The sequence below is a fragment of the Dasypus novemcinctus genome, chromosome 14, assembly GCF_030445035.2.
Source record: "Dasypus novemcinctus isolate mDasNov1 chromosome 14, mDasNov1.1.hap2, whole genome shotgun sequence".
In the NCBI taxonomy this organism is placed as follows: Eukaryota; Metazoa; Chordata; class Mammalia; order Cingulata; family Dasypodidae; genus Dasypus; species Dasypus novemcinctus.
Window position 1 is genome coordinate 32884776 of NC_080686.1, and position 17333 is coordinate 32902108.

General features: G+C 38.2%; 1 protein-coding gene across 8 annotated transcripts in view; it reads right to left on the reverse strand.

Moving 5' to 3' along the window:
• Window positions 1-17333, reverse strand: part of NCOA2 (nuclear receptor coactivator 2) — a 314552-nt gene that overhangs the window by 98838 nt on the left and 198381 nt on the right. For 6 of the 8 annotated variants that reach the window (XM_058275633.2, XM_071207850.1, XM_058275634.2 and 3 more), the window contains 3 exons: window positions 8558-8653; window positions 5602-5706; window positions 3046-3218 (listed from right to left, as the gene is read on the reverse strand). In XM_058275633.2, the coding sequence (XP_058131616.1) occupies window positions 3046-3218; window positions 5602-5687 (259 nt within the window). In that variant the 5' untranslated portion in view covers window positions 5688-5706; window positions 8558-8653. The remainder of the gene's footprint in view (window positions 1-3045; window positions 3219-5601; window positions 5707-8557; window positions 8654-17333) is intronic. The other 2 variants (XM_058275637.2, XM_071207849.1) reach the window with 1 other exon arrangement.

Consider the following 17333-nt stretch of genomic DNA (forward strand, 5'->3'; position numbering starts at 1 on the left):
AAATCATTCCTGAGTCCTGGCCTTTCTATATGCAAATAATTGAACCTCTCTAGATTTCTACAACATCAATGGGGGCTCGTTCGGGATTGCAAACAAAGGCCAGAGATGGTAACATTTTGCTGCCCCTTCCTGATCCCCAAGGAAGCCGGGGGGACTTGGGTCAACCTCAATCATCTGGGCACTCCTGTATTAAATTTAAACCAGAAAAGATGTGGGCTCCACTGGAGTCTTCCCAACAAAAATCGAGGACAATGGAAGGTCTGAAGGAAAATTTTGGGAATGAAAAAGAACTCTAAACATGGAAGAAGGTAATACTCCCCAGGGGAGCACAGTCAGGAGAACCCTCTCTTTAACTGCTAGAGAGGGAGGCCGATCACCTCCCGAGAGAACCCTAGTACCTCCAGAAATTTGGGGGGAAGTCGTTCTCTCTAGGTCTGGAAAAAGGAGGAAAAAAAGGGAAAAAGCCTGGTGTTTTGGGTTTATCTAACTGCATGTTAGAATCTAGTACTGGTCTTATCTCCGCTGAGAGAGTGGAGGCTTCATTATGATGGGAAAGGATGTTTATAGGTTCAAGTCCTAATGTCCTGGAAATTGGTTTGGATTTTGAAAAACTTGATTACAGGAAAATGAATTAGCTTTTCTATAGTAAAGCTTGGTCTGGGTATAAAGCTAAGTAGTGAAAAAGGTCTAGTTGGAATCTTTTGTTACGGTGCTGAACTGTGAATAAATGTGCTTTATATCAGATATTAATATTAAGTGTTCTCTCTTTCTAGGGTTTCTGATGGCTGTGGGGACAGTCGTGTTGAAAAAGATATATATAGAACTTCTGTCAGATTAGTAACCTTTGTGCTTCCGTCTGTGTCAGCTCAATGCTGGTGTTGGAGTTGTGTGGGTATGGAAAGTGGTGGAATTTGGTTGAGCTGGAACCCTTCCTTGCGATTGGCAAGGGGGTGAATTGATTATGGGGCAAAACTGTGGAGTCTGGATGTTTGCAATCTCCGCTGTCTCGTCTCTGGTCTGCCCCTTTACTGGAGTTTGGGGGTCGTCCCTGTTCGCACCATGCACCCGGGTTTGTTGGGGCTGGCCCCAGTCAAGGTGGCTGGGTCCCTGGAAGGGGTGCCAAATTTGAATAGGTTCTTTTGGCGGAAAGCTGGAAAGGGGGGAAGCAGCTTGCCCCTTTCCTCAGGCCACACTTTCTATTCATAAGCTGCATTCCTATTTGATAGCTGTGCACTCGACTGCCTGGATGGGGGGAGGTGAAGGGGATAAACCTCCACTTTAAAATCTGTTTGGCTTTTGTCAGTTGCTGGCGCCTAAGAATTCATGGTGAAAGGTAGTTTAAAAATGAATCTTTAAATGCCAGTACTCTCTTGCTGGTGAATTAAATGCATAACTTGTAGATGAGAATTTGTTCCATTACTAGGAAAAGACAGAACTTCACAGAATTGTTACTAATAAAATTCTAGTAACTTAATTAATAAAGGTATCCAATTCACCTTAAGGTCAAAACTTAATGAAAACTGTATAACTAAGAGTTAAGATCATTTATAGATGCATTTATATTATAAAACAGCAGAAAGATAATAACTGAAATTATAACTGGGTGAATTTAGCCTGAACCTATTATTGTAAGTGTGAATTCTAAACTAACCTTACCTTTGTTTATGGTTACTTCAAGCCTAGCCTCACCCCTTGCCTTTGCTTATGGTTATTTTATAACAGCTTCTGCCCCTATAGTCTAGGGAAAAGCAGATGTGGGACATCCCTGTCTCCTGTCCTACTGGTATTGGTGACCCTGCTCTCTCTCATGATTCCAGGTGTAAACTAAATTGCTGCCTAGTGAAATTCTTTGCCCTCAGGGTTGAATGACCACTGGAGTTTTATTATCTCCAAGGACTTGGAAATAAAATAGGTCTCCTGCCTTGATTGTCAGGGTTCCTAAGAGTGGCAATTCATGAAAAAAGTCTCCCTCAGGCTTCAAAAGCCTCAGTAAATATACATAAAATTAGTCTTGTTGCTCATCCAAAATTCTGCTAAATTCAAGGTAAAATATAAAGTTCTGAAACAAAAGAAAACTGTGTTGAAGCATTGGGAACATTTTGGTTACAAGTCACTAATTAAGAAACAAAATTCTTGTACAAAACTGCATGTTTGTAGTGCAAATTAAGGAAAAAACTTTTTAAAAATCTTCAATTATTTTGCAGTCATACTTCTTTTGTAAAAAATAAAAGTTTTAAGTAACTAAAAAAAACCAGATTACAAGAGATAATAATCCCCCTCGAGCTGAAGGAAAGCAGTAGACACATACTTCAAGAGCATATATTGGCTGTGAGCACTGAGACACCGGTCATACATACCTAATAAAGACTATTTTTGGTATTACCACGTCAAATATGTTTTTAAAAATAATATTTAAATTTTTTTCTGTATGCAAAATGTTAGACAAGAGAGACAGAAAATGATGTCAGAAAAAAAAAGAAAACTCAGGAAGAAAGCTGTTTTTCTCTGTTTCAACTTCACAAAAGAATTCTGACTAGAAGAAGTCAGAGCCTTTCAAATCTGTTGTCATTCAGGATATGAAATTCTAATCTAGTGGCTGGCCAGTTGTGGTTCAAACTTAATCAAATTTGCTGACTAGCTGAAACAAGAGGTGGCTCACTTCCTCACTTCTGGTTTCCATCTTCAGCTGGTTCCTTACTTGCAAATTATGCAGTCACTTGCTGTGCAAACTATGAAAAACTATAAGGTTAGGGGGAGAGGAGAATAAGTGGGTACCTAATTTAGTTTTACTAGATGAAAAGTTTTATCACCCTGACTCACCTCTGTCTCTTCTGTCCTTAGGGAATGATTCTATTTTATATAGAGCCTATTTATAAACCATTGCAAGTGATACTTACATTCATCTTGCCCTGTGATATCATCTCCTCATCAATAATTTAAGCATAAGAAATGAATTAAAAGGACTCTGAGGGGACTTCTCACACATAGGGGAAAAAAACAAAACCAGAAACTAAACTCCATAAAATATTTATTCAGTATTCTTACCTTGTTCTTTGATCTGACGAATTTGCTTCACAGTTTCTTTTAAGATTGCACATTTGTCAGGTTTGAAGTTAAAGTTGTCTATGTCATTAAAATTTGCAAAAATCAGCTCTGCAAGTTCTTCTATATACTTATTTTCCTGTTCACGATTACGTCTCTCAGTGCTTCTTTTGGGGCTAAAAAGAAACACATTTTTACTATGAATTTGAAAGATATTCTGAGAAAGATAACCAAACAAAAAGTTTGATGCATATTTTTCTTTAATCAGACTTATCCCACTTGTAATTACATATTTACTTTGATCATTGGTTCAACATTCTTATTGTCTTCCTTTTGCTCTTCTCTGTGCTTAAGGTAGTACTTGGCACAAGCGGGCATCCTATTATTGTTGAATAACTAAAGGAATGATTTAGAAAGGAAGGGAGGTTCCTTTTATGAAAAATTTTCAATTTTATTTTAAGATTAGTAAAAGAAGAAAGGGAAGTTAACCTAGTTGTAACAGGAATAAACAAAATTCAATGATTTTTGGTTGAGCAGGAAAAAAAGTGAAAACAAGTCTTCATAATTTCATACCCTTCTTTGGACATTAGTAATCAAACCAAACAACCTTTTAAGATAATACAAAAAACCACAGGAAAATAAATACAGCCAGAAACAAAAGCGAAACTAACCCTGGGTAATTGTTAACTGTCCAAGCTGAATGACATGCAAAATATAAACAACCGGTTCAAGTTCAACAAAAGTTTTAAAAAGTTAATGGAAGGGAAAAAGATAAAGCATCTTTTTAATGTAATAAAAGAGCAAATGAAAAAGTTTCTTTTGCTAATAATAATAGCATGCAATTATTTTCTAAATACAATAAGTGAGAAAAGCAAACTGTATGAAGAGGTAGCTTTTCTTAATTTCCAAATTCTGGGAATTTGTAATAAACTTCCATATAGTCAACACTAAGTATTAAATTTATCTGTAATCTAATAAACCTAAAATAAACACAATGTCTTCTCCATTTTACAGTGGTTACATGATTTGTCCAAGATCATTCACTGAGTTACTGGCATTGCAGGGACCGGAATTTGGGTCTTGTATGTCTCATTTTTATCCCCAGTTTCCACTATATTAAGTACAGGGAAAGGGAAAGAGTAGTTAGAATGTTTAGGAGAGGTCAGTTGGCCCCCAACTAGCCAGATAATAAATAAATGACAAATAGGTGAGAAAGGGGAGCTATAACAGCACCAGGGAGAGGGCTGGAGATATGTTGACCCCAGTAAGGTACCAGCACAACCACTAAGTAAGAGAACAGTTTCTCCCACTGCAACGGTTTCCATTTACCAGACTGTCTCCTGAAGTAGGTCTCCTTGATAGGCAGAAGGTTTTGGTTTAGCAGGAAGTAGTAGGGAACCTAAAGTTAACACACAGGAGCTGGGGGTATGAGATGAGGAGGCTTAACAGGCTTGCTGTTTTGCTTGGCAACTAGAAGGGGAAAAGGGAATATAAAATATTGGCTTCTTTGCCCTTTCTTCCCCTCTTTCTCTCTAGATGACTTTTCCTAGCCCTCTTCCCTATTGTTTTCCAGTCTGATTGTTTTACTGGCCATTAGACAGAAGTTGCTTTTTCTATTTAAATTTTGAATAATTCATACAATTTTTAAAAATCGAAAGAGTGAAAAGTCTCTCTTCTATCTTTGATCCCTATCGCCTAGTTCTCATCCCCCAAAATTGGTAACAACTTCTATTAGTCTCTGGAATGGTAGCACTCTACACACAGTTTTCTACATCTCACTTCTCTCTGTAACAATATTATTAACAATATTTTTCCCATATCAACCCATAAAGAGTGTCCTCATTCTTTTCACAGCTACACATTAATGTGCATTAATTTGTTTAAACACTTTCCGACAGACATTTAGGTTTTTTCTAATTTACTCAATGATGTAATGAATAACCTCACATACATTCATCATTTTACATGTGTGAAAGGATACTGTAGGCAAATTCTTGAAAGTGGAATTGCTAGTTCAAATAGCATATGCATGTATAAACACGTTTAATAGATACTGCTAAATTACCTTGCATGGATGTTATAACAATTTACACGTCCACCAAGAATATATAAGATGTAACTTGTTTTAAAACTATTTGTATTCACTGAAGAGCGACCATTTTTGTCCTCTACTCAAAAGCAAAACAATAAAAATAAACTCAGTATAAAAGCAAATCTTTTTACTATGGGATCTTCTTGTTTATAACATTCTGTGATATAAAAGAAAACAGAATATAAAAAGCTCAAGGATAAATAATAATAACCTGGGTTTAAACGTCAATTATAAACGGGGGGCACCAGAAGAGGTATGTACCTTTCATCTTATAAAGAATAATAAAATCTAAAATTGATTAACATAGTCAAAATATAAGCCAAATACATAGATATTTAACGGTGTAACTGTCAAGTAGAAAAACCAAAAGTAAAATACTTGGATCAGGAGTAAAATCAACCCTTAAGTATCAAAGAAGCATACATGTAGGTTTCACAGACAATTCTTTTTCTCAGCATGAATCTAACCTGGGTCCAAGCTGGTCAGGATATTCTTTGCGCTTTCTTGTCTCTGCCCTGGATGGGTCAGAGGTATTTTCTCCCATCCCACTCATCTTGAACACATATCAGCAACTAAGACAGAAAAGAGAAAAAAAAGTGAAAAGTGAAATCTGTCTAATCAATGTACCAACAATAAAAAGAACTTTTAACTTCACTCAGAAATTTAACAATAATTAACACACTGGATTGTTATGCATTTACAACCTCTACTGAAAAGGCTGAATTTTTAAAATTAAAAATTTTTTTTACCTGCTTAAAGCTTAAGCAAATATAAAGACTAAAACTTAAAAAACAAACAAGCCTACCTCATTGAATCCAGACCCTTTTAAACCAGAGTTGCATTTCAACTTCACCATGAATTAAAATCTGTTAGCTCAGGATTTATACTGCCAGCCTACAGTTTCAGGAGCAACGTTTGCACCATGTGGAAATCACAGGTGTTATAAGGGGCTTCTCTCAGTTTGTCTTGAAACCTGTGCTGCAATAGTTCACCCATGACAGCCAGCCTAGGAAAGAGGCAGTGCCACCTCACTAAGTTGAATAGTTTCAAATTTAGCCAGGTGGATTTGGAACCTCCAAGTCCGGAGCCCTCTTCCCACCCCAGGCCTCTGGACACAATGCTCCTCAAAGGGGGATCGTCCTGCTCGGTGTTCACAGCAGACTCTGACCCTCTTTCGTGCCCCTCTCTCCAGGGCAGTTAGCTTGCCTACACACAACACAGCAGCTTCCTCTCTCACATCCTGTCACCCCTGGACTCAGTGCTGACTCTGACCCGCCCCCCTCCGGCTGATTCTAGCTATCACCAAAGGTCTTAAAATATAAGCCCCAAATTCAGGGAATATTACTGTTTCCTGCTGGCTGAATTCCTTTCAGTAAGAAAACAAAAGGACAAATAAGAGAATCAGTTGTTCTCACAATGGTCCTTATTAGTAGAATCAAATAATACTTAAATATGCAAAGAATAAGAGATAGAGGTTTAAGTTCTGAAAGAACTAAATAAAAACTAACAGAAGTTCTGAGGAAACCATAGACCATCATTACTCAAGGTGTTTAATAACTACTTAGCAAAAGAAAAAAGACAAAACAAGACAAAAAAATGCAGCTCCCAAGGATTTAGGCAAAATTTAAAAATCTTTCAGAGCTCCAAAAATCAGCTTCTCTCTCCTCTGCTTTCTGTAGAGGTTTTCTCCCTCTCCAGACAAGAAAAATCAGAGGAAGGGCAAATCAGCAGAAGACCAAGGACATAAGAAAGAGCAACAGGTTCATCAAGAACAAGAACAAAGAGGAAGGTGGGCTAAAGAAAATAACACCTAAGACACATACCAATCAGATTGCCCAACTGCTTAACTGCATAATATAGGAAGCTGAGTCTCAGTTTCACTAGAGTCTTCTGACCCACTAGTCTGATCCAAGGGAACAGAGGAGTCAAAATTTTTTTTTGGAAAGTCATGTGTAACCAGGATGAAGAAACATTATCAGTTGAGGAAGACTGTACCAATTGCACCTCCAATTCAAGGGGTCACAAGAGAGGGTACAATTCTGAGAATCTGATGCTGGAGTCTCCTGCTGGCAGGAGCAATGTAACAAAGTCCCAAGGTCCTACACTGTGGTAAAAAAGTTGGCCTGATAATAAGTAAAATCTGTATTTAGTTACTATTTAAAATTTACTATATACCAAACAATTTTCAAATACAATTTAATCTTTTTAATACAGACTATGAGAGGCAATATAGCAGAGTAGCTACGGGCCAGTACTACGGTTCAAAGTCCACCACTTGTTTAGTTGCCTGATCTTAAGAAATTCCTTTTCTTCTCATGACTTAATTACCTCATCTGTAAAATGGGGAGAATCATTAGCACCTACAGTACAGGGTTATTGAGAGGAATAATGAATGGCAGAACTGGGATTTAAATACAGGTTTATATAACTCCTACTCTTTATAAAAAATTATTGTGGTAATATATAACATAAAACTTGCCATTTTAACTATTTTCAAGGTAAATCCAGTGACATTAATTATATTCACTTAATTATATTCACAATGTTGTGCAACTAACACCATTATCTACTTCAAAAATTTTTCATCACTACTAACCGAAACATTATAGGAGGCATAAGGAAACAGAAGATGAAACAAAAAATCTAAATACCAGAACTATTCTCAGACAACTTATAAACATTAACTTTCAGTATTTCTCCCTGAACCACAATACCCATGGTTTCACTCATAAGCATGTAATTTTAAAAAATTACAGATCAACTTTAAGTAAACCTTCAATAAATGACCAGGGAATTTTCACCCTGGAATCAAATTTCTACAAGTCATAAAAATTTAAGTATAAAAATTTATCATCAAATATAATCCTCTGTATATTGCAAAATGCCCTCTATATAGTATTTGCAATAAGTCTTGCTAACAAAAATGGCTATTTTCTCCCCAATGTAAGCAGCATGTATATTGAAACATAGAGTACCACCACAGAGATGAAATGGCAAGTTTTTCAATGACAATTTCAATAAATGACTTTTACATAGAATCAAATATACCCAGTGTGGGGATTTAAAACATTAGCACTAGAGCCATCTACATTTACATTCCCCAGAATATGAATATTAATAATTATAACTTTGCATGAAGGGACAGCATTGATATATTTCAACAAGTGGACCTGATGGGCAACAAGTATAGCAAGGAGCTAACATTTTCTGGTTTAAGTATAGTAAAACCACTTGAGCAGGTTGTTTATATTTTACTTGTACCCACTCAAGGCTGGCTTACTAACCGCTCTATTTGTAGCTTCTGAACACCATTAATTTCCCCTTGAAATAAGTTATTTTTGTGCCAAATTTTCCCTTTTATTATTATGTGACGGTACCTTAAACGCATTTCCTAAAAATCTAAACATAGCTTTATAAACATACTTGCTTCCTTAATTTTCTGTGTCAGCCCCATATGTCCTCTTTTCCAAACACGTTTCCTGGGTTATGTCTCCCCAGTACAACACACTTCCAATCAACCTGCAAACCACCAAAGGGAAAAAAAAAATTTAAGGTAAGGGAATACAGAGACATTTGTAAAGTCAAGGTAAAACGAAATGTATTCTTGCTGGGCGGCAGTAAGACAGCAGGACAGGACCAAGCCGCACTCAGGTGGGCTCCCATTAGGCTACCATCACAACGAAGTGCCAACCCTCAAGGTTCCCTCATCTGAATCACTCGTAATCACCCAAGGAAACAAAAGAAACAGATACTGAGATGGGGTGGGGAAAGGAAAGAGAAGTTAAGGTTAGAGCAGGGATGGAAAGAGACAGAGAAGATGGTGACAGGCAGCCAACTCCCTCCCTCCTCTCCTGCCTAGCCCCCTGGTCCAGCTGCAGATGGAATCCTTGAGAAGATGTGAATTTATGCCTGCTCTTTAATGGGTGAATTAAGTAAATGATAGTGAAAATGATTACTGAGATGCATACTAAGAGAATCGTCCTGTTCTACTGTAGACGACTTTGTCTTACTAAAATTCTCAGTGCCCAAAGAGAATCTGCTGGTAGCAAATGTTGATATTTCAAAACAGAAATTGTAGTGGGACTAGGTGTATTCATTTTTTTCCCTACTCAAACTGAGGGGAAGGTAGAAGTGATGGAAATAAAAACTAGAGATAGATAAATAAAGATGGATATATGACTTAGTTCTAGTGTATATTTACTCATAGAAAAATCATCTAAAATAAATAAACTGGATGGATGGATGAGTTTTAATGCGTTTTTGTAGATAGAGCTAAAACTGGAAGTGGAATATGGAGATGGGGAAAAAAACGAAGGGGGGAATTAAAGGTTTATTTTGTAATCAGCCCTAAATTAATAGTTTCTTGAAAGTTGTACATGTTCCCAACATTCACATGAAATTAAAATTCCTCTCAGTTCTGAGATTGTTCAATGTAAATCACAAAAACTGAAAATGACATGAGTAAACTCATGGGCAGTTACTGATGGTAATTACAGTCATTGAGAGTAAGCCCGTTTCTGCCAGATGTTGGGGGATTGTGAAAGGACAAGACTGTGAAAGAAGTTTCAATTTTATCTGTTCTTGTTATCAATAACAAAACAATAGTCTCTGTTTCTACTATGACAGTACATCCTCCTTCTACCCTTTGATATCAATTTGTGATAAGCTAGATAGTAGAGGAAGAAGTTACATCAGCAAAATTTAATGTTTTATTTTTAAAAGTAAATATTCTGGGAAGGGTGAACAATGCTAATTAAATCCTTAGCATAATAACAGAAATCAAAGTAAAATGTTAAACTCATCACAACTTAAAGAGGTACTCTTCTCAAGTATAATTCATTAACAACACTTAGAAGATACAAAAGTTGCTTAAAATACCATTTAATGCAGCTAATCATCCAGGCCTAGGGTAAAAGATAAAGGGCATTTCTTCTTTTACCAGTACAGACCATCTTCCCAAAAGGCATATTAAGCTGTCAGATTTATTATATGCCAAACAAATTCAGTTCCAGAATAAATAAAAATAATATTGCTGCTGAAATCCAAACAAATGAATGTGAACATTGGAGCTCTATCACTGGCCCCCAGGAGTATTTTATAAAGTTAGGTTCTCTCTGAAATTCAGTATCATAAGAACAAATTTACAAGAAAATTTCCCAAGTCAGAAATGCCATCCAAATAGCTGCTTATACAACTTACCAATGCCTGCACAAGGAAGACAGGAGATCAAAAAGACTTTTTTATACCTTCCAAGGTCTTCTATGTTCTCTATGAAGTTTCTTTTCAAGAGATGAAACGGTTGTGTAATCTTAAATCTAATTCTTCACAAACGGTTTAATTCCAAGAAGTACTCAATCAATATTAAAAAGTGTACGGGGTAAGCGGATTTGACCAAATGGAAAGGGCATCTGCCTACCACACGGGAGGTCCAAGATTCAAACCCAGGACCTCCTGACCCGTGTGGTGAGCTGGCCCATTCACAGTGCTGATGTGCACAAGGAGTGCCATGCCATGCAGGGGTGTCCCCCGCGTAGGAGAGCCCCACACGCAAGGAGTGTGCCCTGTGCAAAAAAAGTGCAGCCTGCCCAGGAGTGGCACCGCACACATGGAGAGCTGACGGAGCAAGATGATGTAACAAAAAGAGACACAGATTCCGGGTGCTGCTGACAAGAATACAAGCGGACACACAAGAACACACAGTGAATGGACATGGAGAGCAGACAATTGGGGGGGGGGGGGGGGGAAGGGGAAAGAAATAAATAAAAAATCTTAAAACAAAAAGTGTACAGGTAAGCAGATGTGGCTCAAGGAGTTGGGCACCTGCCTATCACATGAGTGGGGGGAGAGGGCCTGGGTTCAGTTCCCAGGGCCTCCTAAAGAAGAAGAGCAAGAGCAACTCGCTAGCTGATATGACAAGATGATGCAATGAGAAGACAAAATGAGAAAGCACAATAGGAGACACAACAAGCAGGGAGTGGAGGTGGCTCAAGAGATTGGGTGCACAGCAGGGTCCTGGATTTGATGGCTCATGCCTCCTAAAAAGTAGACAAGCAGATACAGAGAGCACACAATGAACAGACACAGAGAGCTGACAGTGAGTGCTAACAATGGGGGGGGGGGGGTGCAGGGGAATAAATACATAAAATAAACCTTTTTAAAAAAAGTGCACATATGGGAACTCTGTATTTCTGCATTATTTTTCTGCAAATGTATACCTGCTAAAAGAATAATAATGAAAATGATGATGATGATAATTATAAAAACACCACAATCTGGGCCAAGATCTACATGGGGTGGGTGTGGATCAAGTTACAAAAAAATTGTACGTAAATCTTTTTTTTTCTTTATTTTTTTAATGTTACATTCAAAAAATATGAGGTCCCCATATACCCCCCACCCTCCTCACCCCACTCTTCCCCCCCAAAACAACCTCCTCAATCATCATGAGACATTCACTGCATTTGGGGAATACATCTCTGAGCACCACTGCACCTCATGGTCAATGGTCTACATCATAGCCCACACTCTCCCACAGTCCACTCAGTGGGCCATGGGAGGACATACAATGTCCGGTAACTGTTCCTGCAGCACCACCCAGGACAACTCCAAGTCCCGAAAACGCCTCCACATCTCATCTCTTCCTCCCACTCCCTACCCCCAGCAGCCACCATGGCCACTTTCTCCACACTAATGCCACATTTTCTTCGATTACTAATCACAATAGTTCATGAATAGAATATCAGTAAGTCCACTCTAATCCTCCATCCCGTGGACCTTAGAATGGCTGTTGTACGTAAATCTTTACTTAAAAATGTTTCCATTTCTATTTTACCAAACAGTGAAAGGATAATCTTTTAGAGCCCCTCCTTCGTTGCTCAGGTGCCCACCTCAACAGTTAAAGCTGCATTCACTATTTATCAGCAATGAAAATATTTGCTCATTCTAAACTTGAAACAGTTTCTCCCTTAAAGCATACTGTGTACCATGAGGGATTCCTTTATTTTACAAAAGCAAAATTCTGGGTCAGACTGATAAGCCTAAGAAAACACAGTATCTATACTTAAATAAGCAAAATGTGCTTTTAGGCGTGTAGAGAACAGAGTGGGCCAAACTCTGGAAGTTGGTAAGATGATAAAGAGGCAAAGAAATCAAATTGACAGAGCAGGGAAATACCTCTTTCCAAACAGGGTTAACTGGACAACATTACCCCAAACGAACATTATTTTGGCAAGACCACAGCTACACAAAGTAAGCATGGATATATCGTTGAATCACAGGAACAAAGAAGCAGCATCACAAGTGTGTATAAATCAGAACTAGGGGGAGTAGGTATGGCTCTGTGTTCTACTGCCTGCTTACCATATACGAGGTCACAGGTTCAATCCCTGGTACCTCCTTAAAACAAACCAACCAACCAACAAAAACAAAAACAACGGAGAACCAGAACTATGCAGATTTATTAAATGGAGAGATTAGAGCATGGAGGAATTCATTTTTTCTTCCCTCTGGCAAAACAAGTAATGGATTTAACATAGAGATAAAGTACACCATACTATATTTCAGAAATAAAATTACTTTAGCTAGTAAAATGGTATGTTATTTTCCCCCAACTATTGATATTCTTTTTACTAGATCATAAGAATACCTTTAAACCTCATTTTTAGGGGGGAGGGAGGGGTAGCATACCAACATAGGAGAGGGACAGGAGGTGGTGGAGAGTAAAATGCCGAGAAATCATAACAAAATGTAATAAAGAGGGCTACCTGTTTAGAATGCGCGGAGAGGAGGGTCTGATGCAGGACGAGTTCCTGGGGAATGTCTAAATGCTCATTCTGCCAGAGTGGGTGACACCATGGGGTAGAATCCCAAGTAGTGAGAGTGGGGGTGGACCCACATCCTGGGGAGGACTAATGCCACCAAATAGAGGGAACTCTATCCCTCGAGAGAAAGGGTGGCTCCCGGGGCATTGGGGCAGTTGAGCAAATTAGGCCCTGAACACTATTCCATCTATCTCTGGAAGTGGTTCCTCAGGAAACGGAGGTTGGCTGTCACTGTGGGCACCAAGGTGGAAGGGAAAATGGACGTTAAATGTGTGGAACCAAAGTAAATGGGGGGAAAGAGAGGAGTTTCTTGAGAGTACACAAGGACGGATATAAAACATGTAATATTACACCATAACATATAGGAGATGACAGACTGATAATGTAAACCATATTGTAAAACATAGGATAACTAAAAATGTAAAGAACTGTGTATCCTAAAGTATGCACCATAATGTAAGCACAGATATTACCTTGTTAGAAATCTAATATCTCAGACTCTGTACATCACCTTAAGTAAATATGATATGAATAGGGTGTAAGAGTATCGATGTAGAAGGAAAAAGGTTATATGGTGGATGTATGGGAATGCTGTATATTATATATATGCATTGCTGTGGTCTAGGACGCCTATGAAGAAATGCTGAATAATTAGGGGGGGGGGGGGGGAAAAAAAAGGATAAGATGTGGAATTTTTTCAAGTCAACATTCCTTAAGTTCTTTATCTAACTTTATCCAAGTTCTTTATCTATCCGTTAAACCCATCGCTATATGCCATTCCCTAGTAAGGGACCACGACATTATATTGGGCCTCAAATTTCGGGGAGTTCTGGATCACAGAGTGTTTCAACAATGGCAATGGAGAGATACTGGTATGGGATACCAATGACAAGTGATATATGGCTGACAGGGAGCTGTACAGAACATATGTCCAGGGTGCATGGCAATGATTGGATATACTCATAGCGGCAACAATTAAAAACCACAGCAGGGGGGGTACTGGGTTTCTGGCCAGTGGTGCTCTGTCGTGGTCCCCAGGGGAACAGCGACAGTCTCCCAGGTACAGCGGAGGGGACCGGGAGGAAGTGAGGGTTCAACAGTGAGCCCCTGATGCTAATGACTATGTTTGTGAGCTGATAAACCTAAAATAAGAACAAGGCATAGAGCAACATTGTGCCTGGGAATTTCCTCCTGTCAGCCTTCATGTTACTCAAATGGGGCCAGTCTCGAAGCCAAACTCAGCATGTAAATGCAATGCCTTCCCTCCAGCGTGGGACATGACACCCGGGGATGAGCCTCCCTGGCAACGAGGGACCACTATCAAATACCAACTGATGATGCAACTGGAAAAGGACCTTATATGGAAGATTCAATGCGGATCAGCAGAATATCAATGTCTACATAAAATAACATGACTTTAAAATGCTGTTTGACCTAAAGTAAGGGGGAAATGGAAAGGAGAAATGAGTTTATATGGCTACGAGTTTCTAAAAAAGAGTCTGGAGGCTGGCAGAAGGATTGCCCTCATGCACAACTGAGCAGAGTCAGAGAGACAGATAAAGCAGATACAACCCCCAGATATTGGTTCCTATGAAGGCTAAAGAGACCCATGAGAGTTATGGTCATGGCCGATGGGGTTGACTACCAGGGCAGATGGCCCCTCTTTGGAAACGGTGTTTATGTGTGATGAATCTGGACTCAGATGGGATCTCCCTTCATAAGGCTTTCATGCTAATGTGATAGAGGTGCAGTTAACGTTGGGGTTTAAGATAGATTTAGGGGATTTGAATCTCTGGACCGACAATGTGATAACCAGGTCCTGAGCCTCAACAGACTCCAGCACCTACAATCTGATTTATTGGACTTACCACACTCAGCTAAGATGGAGTTGAAGAAGGACAATCACCACACCATGGAGACTAGAGTGATTACAACCGAAAATGGGAGGATTGCATCCAGCATCCATGTGGAATCTGAGCCTCCTCTTGACATAGAGGTGCAATGGACACTACCAATCCAATGTCCACAAAGAAGAGGTGGCATTGGATTGGGAAAAGTGGACATGGTGGACGATGGGTGTGGGGAAAGGCAGGAAGAGATGAGAGGTGGAGGCGTCTTTGGGTCATGGAGCTGCCCTGGATGGTGCCTCAGAGGTAATCACTGGACATTGTAAATCCTCACAGGGCCCACTGGATGGAATGGAGGCGAGTATGGACCATGATGTGGACCATTGTCTATGAGGTGCAGAGGTGCCCAAAGATGTACTTACCAAATCCGATGGATATGTCATGATGATGGGAACGAGTGTTGTTGGGGGGGGAGAGGGAGGGGGGGGGGTGGGGATGAATGGGACCTCACATATATATTTTTAATGTAATATTATTACAAAGTCAATAAAAAAAAAAAGAAAAGAAAAAAAAAAAACAATAGATAATCAGAGCCACAGGAAAAAAAAAAAAAAAAAAAAAAAAACCTCATTTTTATATACCACTATATTGCTTTTTGGTTTTCATACAGTAAAATTTTAGTTTATCTCACATATTATAGTCTGTATATACAGATTCAGACTCATAAAATTAATTCATAAGTTGCAGAGTTTAGGGGACTTACTATATATAAATCGAGAATAAGAGACATCTTATTTAGAAATAAATTCTCAGTTCAACTTCAATAAGTTTAGAGCAACATACTATGCACTTGACTTTTTAAATAAACCAAACACAGATTACCATTATTAGGACACCATTTTCCAATGCTAAAACACTGGTAGTTCACAGTTGGGTACAGGATTAAAGAAGGTAACATAACATATCTTATAACTATTCTTCTCTGAGGAAAATGGTTTCAGCACCTACCTTCTCTTGCTGTTTCTTAGTCCATGGAACAAAATAAGAGGTTATAAACAAATGTTTTAAGCTAAAAATTCCTTACTTCTCAATATGCTCTACTCTTAGGTTTACTTTTGTATAATGGCCTTAAAGCGGTATATTAGACAGTAACTAGAAGACATATTCCATTTTCTGACTGAAAGCCAATAACACTCATGAATTTTTTAGCTGAAAGACACTTCAAGATGCCATTGGGAGACTGTAATAAACACATTAGGCTGCAAATGGGCAGTAGCAGCTCTTTTAACACATGCTGTAACAACCAAATAAATGGCTAAAATTCATGTTCATTGTTTATATAATATTTTGCTATAGTATCTCCATCATCTACCTCTCTCAGAAAGAAGCAAAGGATCTCTTTGAAAGCCATATCTTAGCAAAGCTATAAGTAGCAGTGCAGAAGCTATAAGTAGCAGAGAGCTGTTCTAAACTATCAGTACCAATAGGGGGAAGAGGGGATATCTAGTCTGATATCAGTGGCATAAGATGGCTTCTACTTTTTTGAAATCTCATAGGCTAAATTCCTTAATATAATTACTCACTGGGCCACTTATAAATCCAACATTAGCTGGTGCTAATATGACCAGGTACAGCAACATTAGGTTTTAAGGTCTCAGATGAGAAAATATCACTGGAAGAAGCTACATTTCTTACATAATATAAGCATCCTCTGCCACTCCCTCTAGCAGAGTGTACTTAAGTTTTTATTTGATATTCTGAAAACAAGGTTCCACAAAAGACTTAGCATTCTGGACAAAAGTTTTTGAACTAAGAACTACAATGTAGTGCTTATGTTTGAGTTTTATATCATGTCCCAAATTAAATTCAATTTTTTTGTATTCTGAAAGCTACTTCAAGTTTATAAGTTAAAGAGAAAAAAAAAAAAAGAACTCACAAAATTTATAAGGAAAACCTGCTGAAATGACAAGGCCAAGATAGTCTACACATTCTTCCTTTTTAAAAATTTTTAGATAAATAAACAGAAGGCCTTTCTATAGCATACATAATATGTACTTTTTTGGCTAACACTTATTGAAAGCATATTTTAAGTTAGGTATTTTTCCTTAAAGCCCACATTTTGAGATATATTTATATTAATAATTACTGCTCACATAATTTAACCATTCTGACCTGTTTCTATAAGTAATTTGTCCAAGTCACATAAAGTAAGTGACAGGTCGGGAGTCAAATATAGTATTAATTATAATAACAATCATTTACTGAGTGTTCACTGTCTTAGCACGTATTCTCTAAGTATTTGCCAGTTCTTATAATTTTATAACCTATGATTATCCCCATTTTACAGATGAGGAAACTAAGGTACAGAAGAGATAAGTAACTTGAACAAGGTCACCCAGTTAGAAATTTTCAGAGCTCATAAGCAAAAACAGACAGCTCCTAAATTCTTAACCACTATGATGTGAACATTAACATACTCTAAATACTAATTTTCATTGAAGAGAGAAACTTATAAATGTAGGTATATTACAG